Here is a 16,996-nt window from a genome sequence, read left to right as displayed (position 1 = left end):
GGGGGAGCATGGGAGGTGGGATGGGATGGGAGTAATAGACAGAAAACTGAACTTGAAAAATAATTAAATCAATTTTAAAAAAACAAAGAAAAAAATCCTTTCTTATCTTCAGTTTGATCTGTAACTAGCCCCAAGCCAATAAATTTATAATAATTTTGTGGCTTTGTTAGAGCTCATTCTAAGTCCTGTTTAGCAGCTGACTATAATGTGTCTAAAGTTTGTGTAGTTGTATTGAAGTGATCAATGACCCATTTGACCCAAATTCCTCAGGCAGTCACTGGGATCTTGTGTCTCAAGATTCCCATCAATTCAGCAGTGGGTGATGATGTGGCTCTCACCAACAACATGCTAAGTGGTGGAGAGGGAAATGATAAAATCCTGCCATACAGCCAAAGAGGGCAGTCTTGCCCTGTGGCCCAGTGTCTGTACACCACTCAGAGAAGGGGCACTATTCCCCAAACTGCACATGGCTTCTACCATCCTGCTGGGAAAATAGCAAAAGTGTGTTTTCTCCTGGTAGCAGAGTCCTCTAAGAACCTATGCTAGTAAACAACCCAGAATGTTGCTTGGAAGTCACTCGCCTTTGTTGTAGCCTTCAGTGGCCACACATGGCAAGGGAATGGTGGGCATGGTACATAAGGGGGATACAGGACAGGACACTCTGTGCTACTGCTCGACTGTCTGGTGAAAGAGCTATCTCACCTGTTAAAAGTTAGTGACCTCCCTACTTTTAGGATAAGGCTGAGTGGAACTGGCCTCACCAATCGAGGTGGCCAATATAGAACCATGTTATTGTCCATCTTGGATAATAAACAGGACCAGGAAAAGTACCAGAAGATGCATCAGATTATTTATGTGGTGGGTTTTACCTTCACCCTGCAAGTTCAGAAGGGGAGGTGGCTCTCATCTTAGACACGGCCATCAGTCTACGGCCATACCACCCTGAACGCACCTGATCTCGTCTGATCTCAGAAGCTAAGCAGGGTTGGGCCTGGTTAGTACTAGGATGGGAGACATGGCCATCAGTCCTGGGAGTCAGGTTGTCAGAGGCCAGACACCTAGAGAAGTGTTTGGTGTTCCCCACAGAGTGGGGAGCCATGCCAGCTCCACTGGGAAGGTGACCTCACTCTCCGTGTGGAGCCAGAGTCTCTGCTGGGTAAAAGGACTGAGGATACTTGGCTGCAGGAGCCTTTCCTCTCCACTGTGCAATTAGAAGCTCACCTATCTCCTCCCTCCTAAGCCTGCTATCTGATGATAATCCAGGGGCCACTCCATTGTCCTGGCAGAACCTGGTGCAGCTGTTGGCAAGACCTCTTCCTCCATCCACAAAGTGATGAACACTGATGAGGAGAAAAAATGTACAGAAGCCTGGAAATGCTTGATGCAGCCAGAGCAGAAAACCAAAAACCTGCAGTCTTTGAAACCAATCCCAGTGCGTTTTGGACAGTTTTGCACCACCTTTGGAATAGGTGATTTTTTAAAAAAAAATTTAGACTTTGGATTCAATTAGCATATTTTCTGCAAATTTAGATTATATGAAAGTGCTTGTCAGCCTTTGTTAGAATATTTAATGAAATTTACACCAAATTCCATTTTTCCTCAAAGTGGAAGATTTTTCCATTTTGAGATTATTTTCTGACTGAATTTTATGTGCTTGTAAATTTTGGACTACATTGGATATTGGGCCATGTTTCCCATAAAATCTATAAAGAAAGATCTGGAGCTGTCCAGGTGAACCATTATTCTGTGTATGTGGCCCTTGCATCCCTGGAGAGGTGGTCTCAGAAGAGGCACTATTTCCACAATCCTCAAGGGATCTGGAAGGCACCTTCTTTGTTCCTCCACAGACACATCACCATATGCTGAGACTTTTTGTTTTTGGTTGTCCCATCTGGTTGGTGGTGCTTTGATCCAGGTCACTCTGAATGGTTGCCCCCTGCACAATAATTACTCCTGAGACTGGCAAAGAACGGGCTGACTGAAACCTAGAAATGAAATCACTTTCATTCTATTCAATCCTTAAAATTGAGTCCTAAAAAAGTAACTGATTTTGTTTTTTGTATTTCTCCTGGAACCCCCAACTGGCATTCTCCCGAGATTTCATGGTCTTGTTGGCATTAACAACATTTCTAAACTCTCTCCCAATCTGGCCACCATTATTTTACTGCAAACTTAACTTGGACTTTCCAGAGTGATGATTCCCCTCCCCACCCACATTGCTTTATTTCTTCCTCCTCCCTCAGGTTCTGACTTTTCCCCTACTAGGATGTCATGACTCTGCAGAGGAAAACCAACACATTTTCCCATTAGAGCTGACTTTCCCTCACAGTGCATGTTCCAGGGACCTGCTGATTTGTGTGTGTTCACATATTTTAAGTGTTCCATTTAGTACTTTTTATAGATACCTACTTTTACCAGATCATCGCTGCTTCTTAATTGTTCTCAAATCTTTTTGTTGTTGTTGTTGTTCAAGACATTTAAAATAGAAGAGTGGCCCTTGAGCCTTTAGATAATCTTTCTGAATCTCAACCCTTTCTCTTTTATTAGAGACCGCTTCCTCTTCATGCTGTTTCTTTTCAACATAATAGTTTTAAAAACCTGAAATATGTTTTCCTTTCTTAAGGACAGTCAGAACTCACTTTGCCACCCTTCACGTTTTCTTTATTTCTGCTCATATCAGGAACTGAGAACACAGGGAAAGATGGCAGATTAGTAGTCATGATACAAAGATTAATAGCATCTTTATTGCACTAAAAAGCAAAACAGGAAAAAAAGAGATGCAGGTCTCCTGTTTTTCCCTTGTCTTTTCACCCCATCTTTCATATCATTCCAGGACTTTCATAACAGTGATGGAACACATCATTCTAGAAAGCCATCACTAGAGTGGGTGGGGAAACAACAGAGTTTATGATCTCTTTAGTTCTTGGTTTTCCAGCCTCTAAACTCTCAATATTTTAGGCACTCATTATCTAATTTTTTAGATTTGGTATTCACTTTTTAGTTTCCCTCCTTTTATAGCCTCCTCTTGTTTAAGCTCACATCCAAGTCTTCAAAGATTTCAAGATTTCAAAAGTCACAAAAATTTGCTAGAGTTCAGCTACAGGAAAGTAGCCCTCCTGGGAGCCAACCTCTAGAGTTGGGAAATGATGTGGATACTCATTTTCTCAGGCAGCTCAGGGGCCAGTGAGTGATGCAGACCTGTACACCTCAGTGATCACATAAACGTCTACATACAACCTGAAGCACCCGGCCGAGGATGATCCAGGAGGCAGCACTATTCACAATAGCCCAAACCTGGAAATAGTCCAAATGTCTACTCGCTGGTGAATAGATAAACAGAAGGTGAAATGTACATATATATGAGATTTCTAGAAAGACAAAGCTATAGTGATGGAATGGAGATCAGGTTGATAAGACAGGAGCAGGTTGACTGCAAACAGGCACATGGGAATTTTGGAGGATGATGGAAGTGTTTTAAAATGGATTGTGGTGATGGCTGCACAACTGTACACATTTACTAAAAATAATTGAGCTGTACATTTACATTCATGCATTGTAAGAAATGTACATTATATTTCAATAAAGCTGTTTTTAAGAAGAGAAAAAAGGAAAAAACCCAAGAAACAATTTGACATATATTTCCAGCCATACTGCTCAACTCCTTTCTCTTAAGAATTATCTCTTATTTAAGGATTAATATTCTCTTCCTGTCTTCCACTTGGGAGTAAAGTTTCAAATCTGAAGCCACAAAACGAGAAAGAGCCAACCAAGCACCAGTCTTCAGTCCAGAAGGACTAGACAGTGCCATTGCTTTGATACAAATGAAACGAGAAAAGATTCTGGGTGACTCAATGTCTCTAAATGAAGAACTAGAAGTAAATTCTCTCTGGCATCATATTTTCACTGTTGTTAGAGGCAATCATTTATTTGTTACAACTGAAGTCCATCCTGTTTATTTCTGTTAATTTCTATAAGTATGAGACAATGTCCTTAAGTTCACAGACTTCTGTGAATTCTACAGTATTCCCTTCCACAGCCGGGACCAAGATTTCATCAGTATTTCTCTATTATTATACCATAATAGAAATTGTTAGATCAATCAAATCTTATTTCAATTTACTAATGATCTCTGCACCAAAAATATAAACCTCATCTTGATATATTGACTTTTTAGCAGCTGTTTCTAGCATGCAGAATTAGCCCAGGCACTGTAGCCACAGATTCTGAACTGTTTCCTGAAAAGGTCCTATCCATACCTGCCTAGTGGTCTCCCTGTCATCCACTGGCACTCTTTCTTGAGTTGAGGTCAGGAAATGATTCTTTATTCTGAAAGGTCTGAGTGCTGGTGAGCCAAGGGTGGTGCTGCCAGGTTCCACTTAACCTGCAGTAAACAGCGGAGCTTGTGCTCGGTCAGGGCCATAATAAAGACGGCTACAGTTGGTCCTTTTCCCACAGTCAGAATTTACTTTATCCTTCATCCAAATAAGGCATCCTTGACAAAACGACTTGCATCCCTGGTGATGTATCATGTAATATGTTACGGAACCTCATATAGTCTCAAAGTGCCACTGGATGGGATCTGTTGGCTAATTGTGTGGAATAGTCTTCCAGCCAACATACCCTCACTCAAAAGTCTGGTATTTCAATGCAAGTACCTATAGATATTTTACCACCAAAAGAAAACATGGACTCCCTATCATCTTCTAGGATATTTTCCCCTCAAAGTGGTTACATAAGCATTATTTTTTGATTGCCCATTTGACTACGATGCTGACATGTTACAACAGAATGTGCAATAACCCTACTGTCTTTGAAGCCAATCACTGGGCTTAAAATGCAGTTTTACAATAATTAATTGAACATACTGACATTCTAAATCAACAGCAGCCTAAAATGAATACCTAGTTCCTTACATTGTTTAGTCCATACATGGGGGAACACATGAAAACATGTTCTGATCACTGTTACCATGGTGGTTGTGCCTATCCCATCAACCTTATCCTATGCCTTTCCTGCCTGACTTCTTGCTCCTTTTTTCTTTTCCTGTCTCTCCCTCCCCTCTGTTCTTCTCTTCTCCCCTGGCTATTTGAGATGCCCCAGCAGAAGACGACCCGTCCCCTTGTGCTCTGGAGACAGGCCATGGACGGCAGTGTCAGAACGGCACCGTGTGCAAGCCTGGGTGGGATGGGCCCAGGCACGGCATCACCAACTTTGACAACTTCGCCTTCGCCATGCTGACAGTGTTCCAGTGCATCACCATGGAGGGCTGGACAGATGTACTGTACTGGGTACGTAGCTTGCGACACACAGAGGCAGGGAGTCCAGAAGGTTACAATGACTTCCTTTCCTCGACTCTCCTTGTTCATCCTTCCCATGATTTTGATGGAGAGGTTGATGAATTTCTTTGATTTCTTTCAGGCCTTTTATGAAAGACAAAACAATGAGTCTCTCTCTGTCCACCAGCCTAAGAGAAATGTCATCTTTTAGTGTGTCTTCCACTGTTTCTAGTGAGAAACTTTGGCATGTCCCTGATGCCTGGAACAAGGTTGCCATTCATCCCCCCACCCACTCTTGGATTTCCTTTCTTCTTATTTTCATCTTGCCTCTGTCCCCAAAAGACAGACAGATTATTAATTTTTAGGGCTAAAGAGAAAAGTCAGGCCTGGTTCTCTAAAAAAGAACCATTTTTATTGAATGGTGTAGCATTACAGCATGCTATTTTTATTTCTGATGTTAATCTTACTGTATCATATTAGAATAGTCCAGACAAATACATTATTGTCATTTTTACTGTGAACAAAACAGGCTTCTGCTTATGTGATACATATTTGGAAATAGTACTTCTTAAGTGTCAACCAGTCAGCAATGAATGTTGTACTTTAAAGATGCCCCTTTTGTTACCCACCAGCCAACACTAGTTTGCCAACCTTTGAAGTGCCAGATTTTTGTACCTGCCCCATAGGCAGATATACACACCATATTTGAGCTATCTTTATTCTGGCAGAGTTAAATCTATTATTTGTAATAACTTCAGAAAATATAATTCTTTATACTGTCTCCTATTTCAGCATGAGACATGATTTGCCAGAATCCAGCATTGTTCTCCAACACTTGAGTGAAAAATATTTGTTGCCATTCTTGAAAATGCCATCTCACCTAGCATTTTGCAACTAGTGAAATTTATTTGGCCATCCTGAAAGCCACATAAGAGCCTGCTTAGGGAATGGTGCCTGCACACTACAGCAGGGGAGAGTGGGGGTGGGGCCTGCAATGCTTTCCCACCAAGCAGAGGGGCCAGATAGAAAGGAACTAAAGCTACAACGAGAGTTGACTTTTTTTCTGAATCAGAAAAGTTTTGTAACAGCACAGAGATGTGATATAGCATATTGTAGCTTCTATTTTTTTTAATAAGCATCATGTCTTATTGATTCAAAACCCTCTTTTCCCAGTTTTTATGTTGTAGTCCACATGCTGAATCCCAGTGTTGCAATGAAATTTGTTGCTCTTTGCAAATGACTACTTGAAACCTGCTTGAATACCTCTACCTAGCAAACATTTATTAAGCATTCCTCATATGCCAGGGATGCTTCTAGGTACTGAGAATTCAAACCTAAAAAACATCCAGTTCAGACTGAAAATCTCAGCCTAGGGAAACACACTAGATTGTAGTTGAGTAGTGGTGGCACAGCTGCAGCCATGCTGGGACAGTTGATGTGTGATGATACTTCCAAAGAAGACAAAGGTCAAATCACCCCTTCCTCAAACTAAAATGAAACACGGAAAAACATTTCTTAGGCCCATGCTGAACAAGAACTGATTTTAAGTGATTTGTACAAAGAGAAGGAATTGAACTTGTTAGGCTTAGGCAAATTTATTTCATTTAGCAAAGCTGATCAACTTTCCCAGTGGCCCTAACTGGTGCTTCTGCCCTGGGTGGACACCTCAGGCCAGCCAAGGACAGAAGCCTCCTTCTGCAAATGGGCAATTTCTGCCTGTGGGCCAGAAAATGTGATTGTATGGAACTGCTTTGGAGCTTCATCCTGTGAGTTTCAAACCCATGCTTTAAGTTGCTATGGAAACACCCTCCATGGCAGCAGATTGAGGGCAGGGTGGCAGTGTGTGGGTGGGTGTGGGGTTGATGGGAATAGGTAAAATTTACTTTGCTGATGACCCTGATGTATTTTTGTGATCTTCCTTCATCACTCCCTCCCTTTCCCTGACTACAAGTCATTGATACTCCAATAGCCAGATGTGACCCAAAGAAATACTGTCATAATAACAGCTGGAGTAGGGAATGAGAACAAGCACAGAAATGCAAGTACCAATTTTCAGCAGCTGTGTTGTGTTTTATCCCCTGGACTGTGTGTGATAGAACTCAGGCTGAAAATGGAAAAAGTGTCAGAGGTGAACGAACAGTCCCAGGCTCATGGGACATGCCTCTCTCTGATTTTCCCAGCACCTTTCCCAATTGGCCATGTTGTATGTGTATGCGTGCACATGCACATGTGCACACACACCTAAAGCTGAGAGATAGCCTTGCACTTGAGTGTTCCTGATGGAAGTACCTTCCAGCCCAATGCTCCTGCTTTCAGGCAATTTTTCTAATTGCTTTGACCTTTCTTTGGCCATTTTATTTTTCCTTCCTTCTTCTCTGTCCCTCCTCCTTCTTCCCCCTTGAGCATTCCTCCTCCTGGCCTACAGGCCTATATCTGTAAACCCACAGACTCTTAATTCTCCATGTGCTTTAGTGCAACATGGAGCTTTCTAAGAGGAAGATTCCAAGACTTCCTTCTAAGCCCTTGGATTATAAGATCCAAAGTTAGAACTCAGTATCTGCATTTTGAAAAAGTTCTTCGGGTGATTCTGATGCTCAAGCTGGAGTTTGAAAACCCTCAGGAGCTTAAACTATTGAATTCAAGTGGTGTGGCTTTGATGCTCTGAATTTGAACCACTCTAGAGAGAAAGTTTTCATTGAAATTGGGGAAGTAGGGTCTTCTACCCAGAAGAATACATTTCTCTTCACATCCACGGGACAAGTCTGTAGGACATGGGAAGGACCAACCCAAATTTTCAAGTATGGCAACCCCAGAGTTAGGTTCCTTCTGAACCACCAAACAGCTGGTTAGAGGATCCTAGGGAGAGACTATATGATCACAGCAGTAAAGATGCAATTGATTCAATCACTAGATATTGCCTGGGATAGAAGAGACTCAGGAGGTCATTGTAGCAAAGAGCAAACCCATGCCTCCTTCCATGGAAGAAACTGAGTCTGTTTTCCTTTTTCTCTGACATCCATTATTTGATCCCATTGTTATGATTTTGAAGAGTTGGTGGACTAAAAGTAAAATCTAACTCAGTCAAGTAAGACTTGATATTTTTTTCTGCTATTCAACCTTTGGCCATAATACTAGGTCGAGAACCCAATAAGCTGAACAATTAGCTTAAAATATTGCTTGTACTTAGTGCTCTGTTCCAGAGGTCTGCAAATGACAAGGTATGGGGACTGGGAAACTAAGACAAAACTCAGGTTTGGACTGTCATTTCCTCAGGAAATGGCTTCTTCAGCTAAAGCCTCTCCATTTACTCTCAGAAAAACTACACCTCTTCAGAACTAGGGGAGGAGAACTGATCTCATAAAAAGTGCCAGCTTTCTTTGGAAGCAGTGAAGGACCACGACAGGGAGGAAGCTAGGGTTGTATGGAGGGACCATTGCTTTCCAATTCTACTTTCAAGTGTGTTTGGTTTTTTAACTGAAGGTCCCTAGCAGCTTTCTGTTTATGATTCACAACTACTTGTCTTACATGGTTCAGCCATGTGCCTTCCTAAATATGTAACAGGCTGCTAGATCAAAATGATATGTTGGGTTCTCACATTAGGGTTAGTTTGAAACTCTGCATTATCACTGCTACAATAGCTCACAATTAAATAACAACATCAGTCAGTTATCTGTTCAGTGCTGGCTTTGGGCCCAGCACTTGAAATAGCTCTATTCATGCTTGGGGCAAACAGAATAACAGGGCTACTGAACTGGGGTTGGAGCTCCTGGAGCAGGTCACACATGAGAGCTGTGCAAAAGGGAGGCAGTAGTGAGAACAGGCACCACATAAGAATATACTTTTCCAGGTCTGTAGGAGTCCAGACACCTGCATAATTCTTCATGAAGTGGATCATGTTGTCTTCTCCCTTGCTGAAGCCCTTCTGCTCCAGGGGCCTTAGGAGTAGTGCACAATGTGCGGCACAGTAAAAAGCACTCTAGTCTATATTTTGCTGGACTCATGCTCTTCCCCACCCTACCACCATCGGGGTCATCTTCTTCCCAACACCCATTGCCACCCCCCTGGTTTCTTCTACTGATTTAAAAATATTAGCAGTTGTGCTTACAAATAATATTAGAAAGCATACTTAATGAGAAATTATATAAAGGAAATATTTTTATCACACACAGTGTCTTCTGTAGTATCTAGATTACTTTTGGTTCAACTGGAGAGCTTGGGAACAAAAGTGTAATGTTCTAATCTTAGTCATAAGTCAGTTGTCAACACTGTACTTTGGCTTGTCATTCCACTACATGTCTGGACATGCTGGGAAGCTATTCCTGCCAAACACACACTCACTCTCTCTGTCTCTCTCTCTGTCTGTCTGTCTCTCTCTCACACGCACACACACACACACACACACACACACACACACACACAGAGGAAAGCCACTCATCTCTGGTCTCAGTGCTGCTGAAGTATCCCTTGTTTAGTACAAAGGACTTTTGCATCCAAGCAGTTTGTAATTCAGGTTTTACCCTGCTTTTCCCCTACTCCACTGTTCCTTCAAAAAGCCCTCTCTTTTAACTACAGAATATAGAAAATGAGACTCTGAAGGCATCAGGAAAGCAGAAAGGTAGACCTGAATTCTGTTGATGACCTAATAGTCATTCTAAGTGAAGAGCTGAGAAAAAACCCTCAAGTAATCCAGAAACAGTATCCTTGGCTCTTTAACAGGTACCAGAGTAGAGAAAGTGATATGTCCTAGTTAGGACCCTGTGGTCTTTAACTGTTGATCTGCCTCAGGGTGTTACCCTCTTAGCCAGCTTTACACAGAGCATTTGTTATCTCAAATTTAAATAGTTGGTTCATAAACATATTAAGAAAGGGAATTAGCACCTCTCAAAGTTATTATTTATTTACTTAATGAGTTTTACTACATTCATTGCACTGGTATTAGGTGAGTCATTACGAGTATTCAATAATTCAATTTAACAAACATTTACTGAGTATTTACTATGCTCCTAGGACCGAGTGGGGCCTGGGGTGGGACTGGTGAGGAGGAGGAAAAGGCCTGCCCTCAAGGAGTTTAGGATCTAATTGAAGAGATAGGTCACACAAAGAAATGTGTCCTAGTAATACAGAGTAGTACACTCAGTGAGGGCAGAGAGAGCGTTGCAGGGCACAGAGCAGAGAAAGGTGGGATTTTGCTGCCCTTGAGGCTGGAAGAGGAGGACAGGAGAAGGCTCCTCTGCCTGGGAAAGTAAGCTTTGTAACAGTTCAGGAGACTGGAAAGAACTGTGTTTTAGCCTCTCTACAGACCCCCAAAATAGTGTTCTCACCCAAGTGTTTAAAGGCCATCTGTGGGGGTGCAGTCCCAGGCATCATAGTTAACCCATGCCTGGTGGTGGCTCAGGACAAACAAGCATGTCTTCTTGGCTATGAGGCAGCTGTCCCCTACACAGGTGTCGTACTGGGAACTACCATTCCACTCTCCAGGGCTCCTAACCTCCCCCAGGTTGTCAGTGCACAATCCTATATGAGTTGAGTGATTTTTAAAATAGACTATAGATGGAGGCGTTAATGTTGCTGGCTTGCCTTCTTCTCTGCTAGAGCTTGTTAGTGTCTTTCCCACTCAAACAAGGCTTTTTACTGTATTGCACAGCACTTATAGGTTTTCTGTGCAGAACAATAAACAGGTGCAGGTGAGACCCGTTGCCTGCCTTGCTGCTCACTCAGTGACCCATGAGTGGACAGCTCATGTCCCAGCAAGCAAGGTGACAGAGGTCATGAGTAGAGGTTACAGACTTATCAAGTCATTGCTCATTGCACTGGTGCACTTGGCAGCAGCAAATCCTGTCCTCTAATGACACTCTGTATATAGTGCTGTGACTTTATGGGTTTATACCTCCTGCCTTTGTTAGCAAATGGCAGCCTCTCGGTGTTCACTGGAACTGTTCAGTTTTTTTAGATTCACAGTGGCTGACCCATGAACCTTTCAGAAAAAAGGTGGCACAATTTGAAAACTCATGGAGATCAGCTAAGATTGAGAGTAGCCTGGAGGGAATGGAGGCCAGGAGATGTTCCCTCTATTTTTGGGGGAAAACTATACCTTCATTTCAGGCTGGGGTTTCCACCAAGGATTTAGATATTGATTTCAGAAGGGTCTTCTGTGTTTCTCATTCAGTATTTCCTTTGTCCACTGATTACGGGAGTAGTGAAGTATGTGTTTCAGTAAAGGCAGGGCCATCTGCTGGCTGTTGGTCCTGGAGGCCAAGGCTGCTGCTGGCAGACATCAGGAGAGCTCTACATGGCCTTTCTTCAGAAAGTCAGAGAGCTGCTTTTGTTACAGGCCTAAGAAACAACTAGCTTTCATGGTTCACGAGGACCTGTTCTTTTTCACCTCTAAATAAGGATGTTAGCCATCTGGGTCATTTTCTGAAAGCGTGAATGTATTTATTCTTTCTCTCCTCAATAGCTCTATTCTAGCTGATTTAAGACATCACTATCACTCCAAGCATTGCCCCACTTCAGAGCCACCTAGCATTATATGCATTCTACCCAGTCAGCCCCCAAAAGTAGGTGGCCTAGAATAAAGAAGAGAAGGTAGGAGGGGAAATAAAGGGGCTCTTTCCTATCAGGCCAGAGCCAGGCAAACCAGAGAATCCTCCTCTGGTAGCTGCTGAACACTGCTCAGTAAGGGAGTGATGGGGTCTTAAGACCACACTGAGGCTCATTAATCTCTCTTTGTCCTCTTACCCCTCACCTACTATTCCCCATTTTGAACCTCTGGAAAGAGCTATCCCATATCCAAGGGTGAAACCAAAGCAGAAACATAAGACAATAAGGGAGAGATGGAGAGCATGAGTCTCCTGGACATGGCTGTGGCTACAGGATATATCTATGGGTCATGTGGCTAACTCTGAGATATCTCTGGGTGATGTGGTCTGTAGCTCTATTCAGTTGAGGTTCTTAATGATGCTGGGAGTCATTCACGTTGTGTACAGCACATAGGAGAGTACGGGCTGACTAAATAAGGGCCCAAGGAAGTCTCCAAGGCCCATGGGTTTATTGGCCCATCAGAGATGTGTGGCTGGGAGGACCACATTTTCTGTGAGGTTAAATGTTCACAAAATTGAGGGAGTATGAAGAAGCAGTCAGGAGAAATCTCATTTCAGGGATCCAACCAGCCCTGCCTCCCACTCACCAACACTTCAGAGATGATCCAGCCCAAACTCACAGACACAAGTCCCCTTTTTTTCTAGATATCTCCATCACATTCTTATCCAGCTTCTGTTAAAATAGATGTAGTAAAAGGAAGTTCATTACTAGGCAACCGATCCCATGTCAACACCTGTGACAAAGTTCTCAAACAAAAATGAAATTCGCCTTCCTACAATTTTCACCATTTACCTATTTGTGCCCTCAGAGGATCACTTAGAACAAGACCTTAATCCCTCCCTTCCCTTCTCCACACTAAACGATTTCAAATTATCCAACTATTCCATATATAAACAGCCTTTTAATTCATATTTTTACCCTCTGTACATGTTCCAGTAGTCAACATTCGTCTTAAAGCCTAATAAAACAGGCAGTGTAGCACAATGGTCAAGAGCAAAGGATTCAAAACCACACCACCTTTTGGGCTCTGGGGCAGTGCCACGAGGGTGAGCTGTGGCAAGAATGAGGTCACCTCCTGGACTGCCTCTGCTGGCCATCCTGAGGGAGGTGAGGAGATCTGTGACCCAGGCAGAGCTGGGGAACTTTCTCAGAACAGACTACCTGACCCCCCTGACCCCCTAACCATGATTAAGGAAGCACTTTCCTACGGTTAGTGTGAAACAAGGAGGCTAGACTGTCCTGCCCCATGGGGCCCAGAACAACTGTGAGATTATGTGCAGTGGGCTACATGTATATACATTTTCTCTAGTGAGAGCCCACAGTTGTTGTTGGGGTTTTTTTTTTTTCAGTTTTTCCTGACCTCCCCACCCTCCCAAAAGAGCAAAGATGTAATAAGTTAAGGAGGAGGAAGGGACCTCTTCGGACTTTCAAGGCCAGAATTTAATCTGAGAAAGGAAAGGCGTCACATGATCTGGGATCCAGGTTTCCATAGAAGCCTCCTCACAGATGCCTTGTCTCATCTCAGGGCCATTTCCAACCCTGTGGCTTTCACTGTGGCACAAAACACAATGTCTTACACACAGAAGGTAGTCAGTAAATGCTTGTTGGACCAATGTGGATGCTAACAACACCACTGCCAAGAATAATAGAAGAACTATGTCACAGTTCCCCGTAATAAAATATGACATACAGACCCTGATATCACATTACCATCATAGTCGCTATTACGTGCCCTATGGCTCCCAAGGACCCCGTGGCTCCATGCTTTTCTTTTTCCTAATTTCACTTCACCAGTCTCACTCCTCCTTGTGTTAGTGCAGCTTTATTTTTCTCCTGGTAGTGAAGACTTCCCTCTGCTTCTTTGGTTTCCTTTGCAGCTTTATCTCAGATAATTAATTACCTTCTGGCTGAAGGAGGCTCCCAGACTCCCTGTGATGGGGTAGCTCCAGCACACATGGAACTCTCTGCCCTGCCCTCCTCACAGCTGCTGTTGTGTTGGATATTTCAGTGCTCAGCCACGGGGAAGAGCCTCCATCCCAGAGCCAGGATGGCCTTCCAGTTGTAGGCTCTGTTTTTAACAATTGCCAGGTTCTTAGGAAAGCCCTGTTTCTATCACAGGATTCCTCTCTGCTCCTGCCTGCCTTGTCCTGCCCAGCTTGGCCCTTCCTTGCTTGCTTCTTCTGCCTTGTGCAGCCACTCTTGCCTTTGGGCTTCTAGAACCCTGCATGTTTACTTCTATAACTTCACTTATCACCTTGCATTGTGGTTACCTATTATTCATCTGTTCCCCTTTCAAGCAAGGGCTTCCTCTTTACACCACAGTGCCTGACACATATCAAGTTCATTTATTCACAAAAAAAAAAAAAAACCACTGGGGACCTGCTACATGCAAGGCATTGTTCTAGGCCCCTGGGATATACCAGTGAACAAATGAGATCAAAACTGCCAGTCTTCATGGAGCTTACATTACAGCATGGAAGACAAACACATAATAAATTAATAAATTATAGATTAAAAAGTGATAAGTACTATGTAAAAAACAGAGAAGGATGTGTGGAGGTGGGAATGATCAATAACTCTTAGATTGAATTAAATTTGACATGGCTCAGTAGATATAGGTGGGGATTGTTCTTTTCCTCCCTGACTCAGCTCTAAGAAATGACTCCCAAGCCGTTGGCATAATGTTTGTACTTTGCACTATGACTACATTTGGTAGATTCCTCTAACTAAAATATAAGTAACCCCAGATAAATAGTAATAAATTTACAAAGAATATATTGAAATGTAACATTTCAAATTAGTCAGATTAAGTAAGTCACTCGTACTTGTCTTTTTTGTTTACAGCATGCAAAGAACATATTTGTCTAGCATACTGAGGAAGCTGGGTAAGGTTTCCCAGAGTCTGAGGGCTGGGGCCAGCACTATCTCAGCACACCTGGAACTCGTTTCAAGCACCTGGTGGTCAGCAACTTCAGCCTACTTTAGAATCACCTAGGTGATTAACATACGGAGTCATGAGGCCCACTGTGGTCTTGGGGAAGGGCCCAGGAATCTGCTTTATTCACATCTCTCCCAGGTGGTTCTGGTCCTAGTGGTCTTTGTGTCCCACTTTGAGGAACAATGCAGGGCAGCAGAGCAGAGGTATGTAGTAAATCACAATATTTTCCGTGTCCTTGTATTTAAAGTTTGGAGTTAAGGAATGATCCGTAAAGCAGAGGCATTCTCAAACTTACATGCATCAGACTCACCTGGAGGGCTTGATAAGACATGGGTTGTCAGAGCGACCCCCAGAGTTGCGGGATGGAGCCTGAATATGTGCATTTCAAAACAAGTTCCAACTGAAGGTGATGCTGCTGGTATGCAGGACACAGCTCTGAGAACCACCGAAGTAAACCATTTTGGAAGCTTTGTACTTAGGAATTTGGATTCTTGTAAGCCAAATTTACAAAGACAAAGTTGGGGTTCATCTTTGGAATATAGGCTAAAATTGTCTTGTCAGAAAGCATCAGAAGAAATAGATTTAAGAAATCAAATTGGAATAAATTTTCTTTTTGATAAAAATGCCACTCTGTGCCCTACTCTCATCTTCATGTCTACCCACTAACCTGGGATGTGCTGGTGAATGTTCAACAGCCAGTTGTTAGGGACCGCAGGATGGAAGGGGGTGGATCTGTATCACTTGCCCATTTCTATCCACCATGGCCAATTTCAAGCTGCTGTCATGAAGTCTCTGAACATGGAGCTGGGAGGAAATGCATGGCTCTCTAATGCCCACAGAAACCAGTTCTGCACACCATGGCCTCCAGCTACTCTAGGAGGTTGCAGCCTTTCCTGGGGAGTCTCATAATTCAGTTAGTTACGGGTCACAGTTTCCAGGGTAAGGACCGTGTCCATCTAGGCTGTGATTATAGTCGTAGGAACCATTCTCTGAAAACATAAACCAAAATGACCATCTTTCCTGCTTGTGGCCTGTAGTGTTTGAAGCCCTGGCATTCTGCCTTTAAATTCTGGGGCTAGCTCAGACCCAGGCAGCAAGCCTCTAGGGAAGGCCTCCTTCCCTCACACCCTTGGAGGTTCCAGATCTCTGGCTCTCACGGTAAGAGCTGAGGCACTTCTGACACCAAGCTCATGGTGCAATAGAAGATTTAATGCCACATAAACCCAAATAAGCTAAAACTGTTCCTTGATGAAGAAATTTTTTTTGAGCCAACTCCACCTTCCTAGACAGATGAGTAGAAAACATTAGGGAAATTATTTTTTGTCCTAGAAAATAAGACAACAGAGAGAGCCAGACAAGATCTCTCTTAAGGCAGAGCCTTTCCAAAGTCCCTGACAGTTCAGGTCAAGGTCATGAAAAGTAGTCTGAATATAGATGATGCAATATGAGGGTAGCAATGGATCATGATCCACATAGGCAAAGACCAAGTTCAGCCCCATTTGTCTCCTCCAGATTCTCTCCACTCCCTTCTCTACCTGCCTCCTCACTTTGACTCACTTCTGCTTTCTCTCTTTCCTAACTTTCCTTCATCTTTCCAGATGCAGGACGCTATGGGCTATGAGTTACCCTGGGTGTATTTTGTCAGTCTGGTCATCTTTGGATCCTTTTTCGTTCTAAATCTGGTTCTCGGTGTATTGAGCGGGTAAGCTGACCATTTCTATGTCCTCCTTACAATGCAGCCGAGCAAGGTCCCAGGTTCCACTCTGTCCATCGCCAGGATCCTCAGGAATGGGACCCTATGAGGCCCAGGAAAACCAGGGGGAAAGGTCTCCTTCAACCGCAAATTCTTACCCATTGGCTGGCAGGCTGTTTGGCCTCTGATTTGCACTTAGAGGATTGGGTCCTGGCGCTGCATGGGTCAGTGTTTGGAGCCAGTGATGGGTGCTGGGCCATGCTCGACTGCTGTGCGCGCCTCACTAATTATCATTCCATTCTTCCAGGTCAATGATGCCGTAGGAAGGGACTGGCCCTGGATCTATTTTGTTACACTAATCATCATAGGGTCATTTTTTGTACTTAACTTGGTTCTCGGTGTCCTTAGCGGGTAAGCAAGACCAAGGAAAAAGGTCTTGGTTTTTCGATTTTATTTACTCTTTCTGCTATTCCTGGCTTTATTCTTTTC

General features: G+C 43.2%; 1 protein-coding gene and 1 pseudogene across 14 annotated transcripts in view; both read left to right on the top strand.

The window, feature by feature from the left end:
- The window catches only part of CACNA1C (calcium voltage-gated channel subunit alpha1 C), a 664,664-nt gene that overhangs the window by 459,166 nt on the left and 188,502 nt on the right, over nucleotides 1-16,996 (top strand). For 13 of the 14 annotated variants that reach the window (XM_037064774.1, XM_037064760.1, XM_037064762.1 and 10 more), the window contains exons 7-8: nucleotides 5,092-5,288; nucleotides 16,815-16,918. In XM_037064774.1, the coding sequence (XP_036920669.1) occupies nucleotides 5,092-5,288; nucleotides 16,815-16,918 (301 nt within the window). Of the gene's footprint in view, nucleotides 1-5,091; nucleotides 5,289-16,412; nucleotides 16,517-16,814; nucleotides 16,919-16,996 lie in introns of all 14 variants that reach the window. The other variant, XM_037064773.1, reaches the window with a different exon arrangement.
- On the top strand, nucleotides 925-1,052 carry LOC119000029 (uncharacterized; annotated as a pseudogene).

The sequence above is a fragment of the Sturnira hondurensis genome, unplaced genomic scaffold (genome assembly GCF_014824575.4).
Source record: "Sturnira hondurensis isolate 20B ecotype Veracruz unplaced genomic scaffold, ASM1482457v3 Scaffold0015509, whole genome shotgun sequence".
Classification (NCBI taxonomy): domain Eukaryota; kingdom Metazoa; phylum Chordata; class Mammalia; order Chiroptera; family Phyllostomidae; genus Sturnira; species Sturnira hondurensis.
The sequence above is the reverse complement of the archived record's forward strand: the minus strand, read 5'-3'. Positions and strand labels throughout refer to the sequence as shown.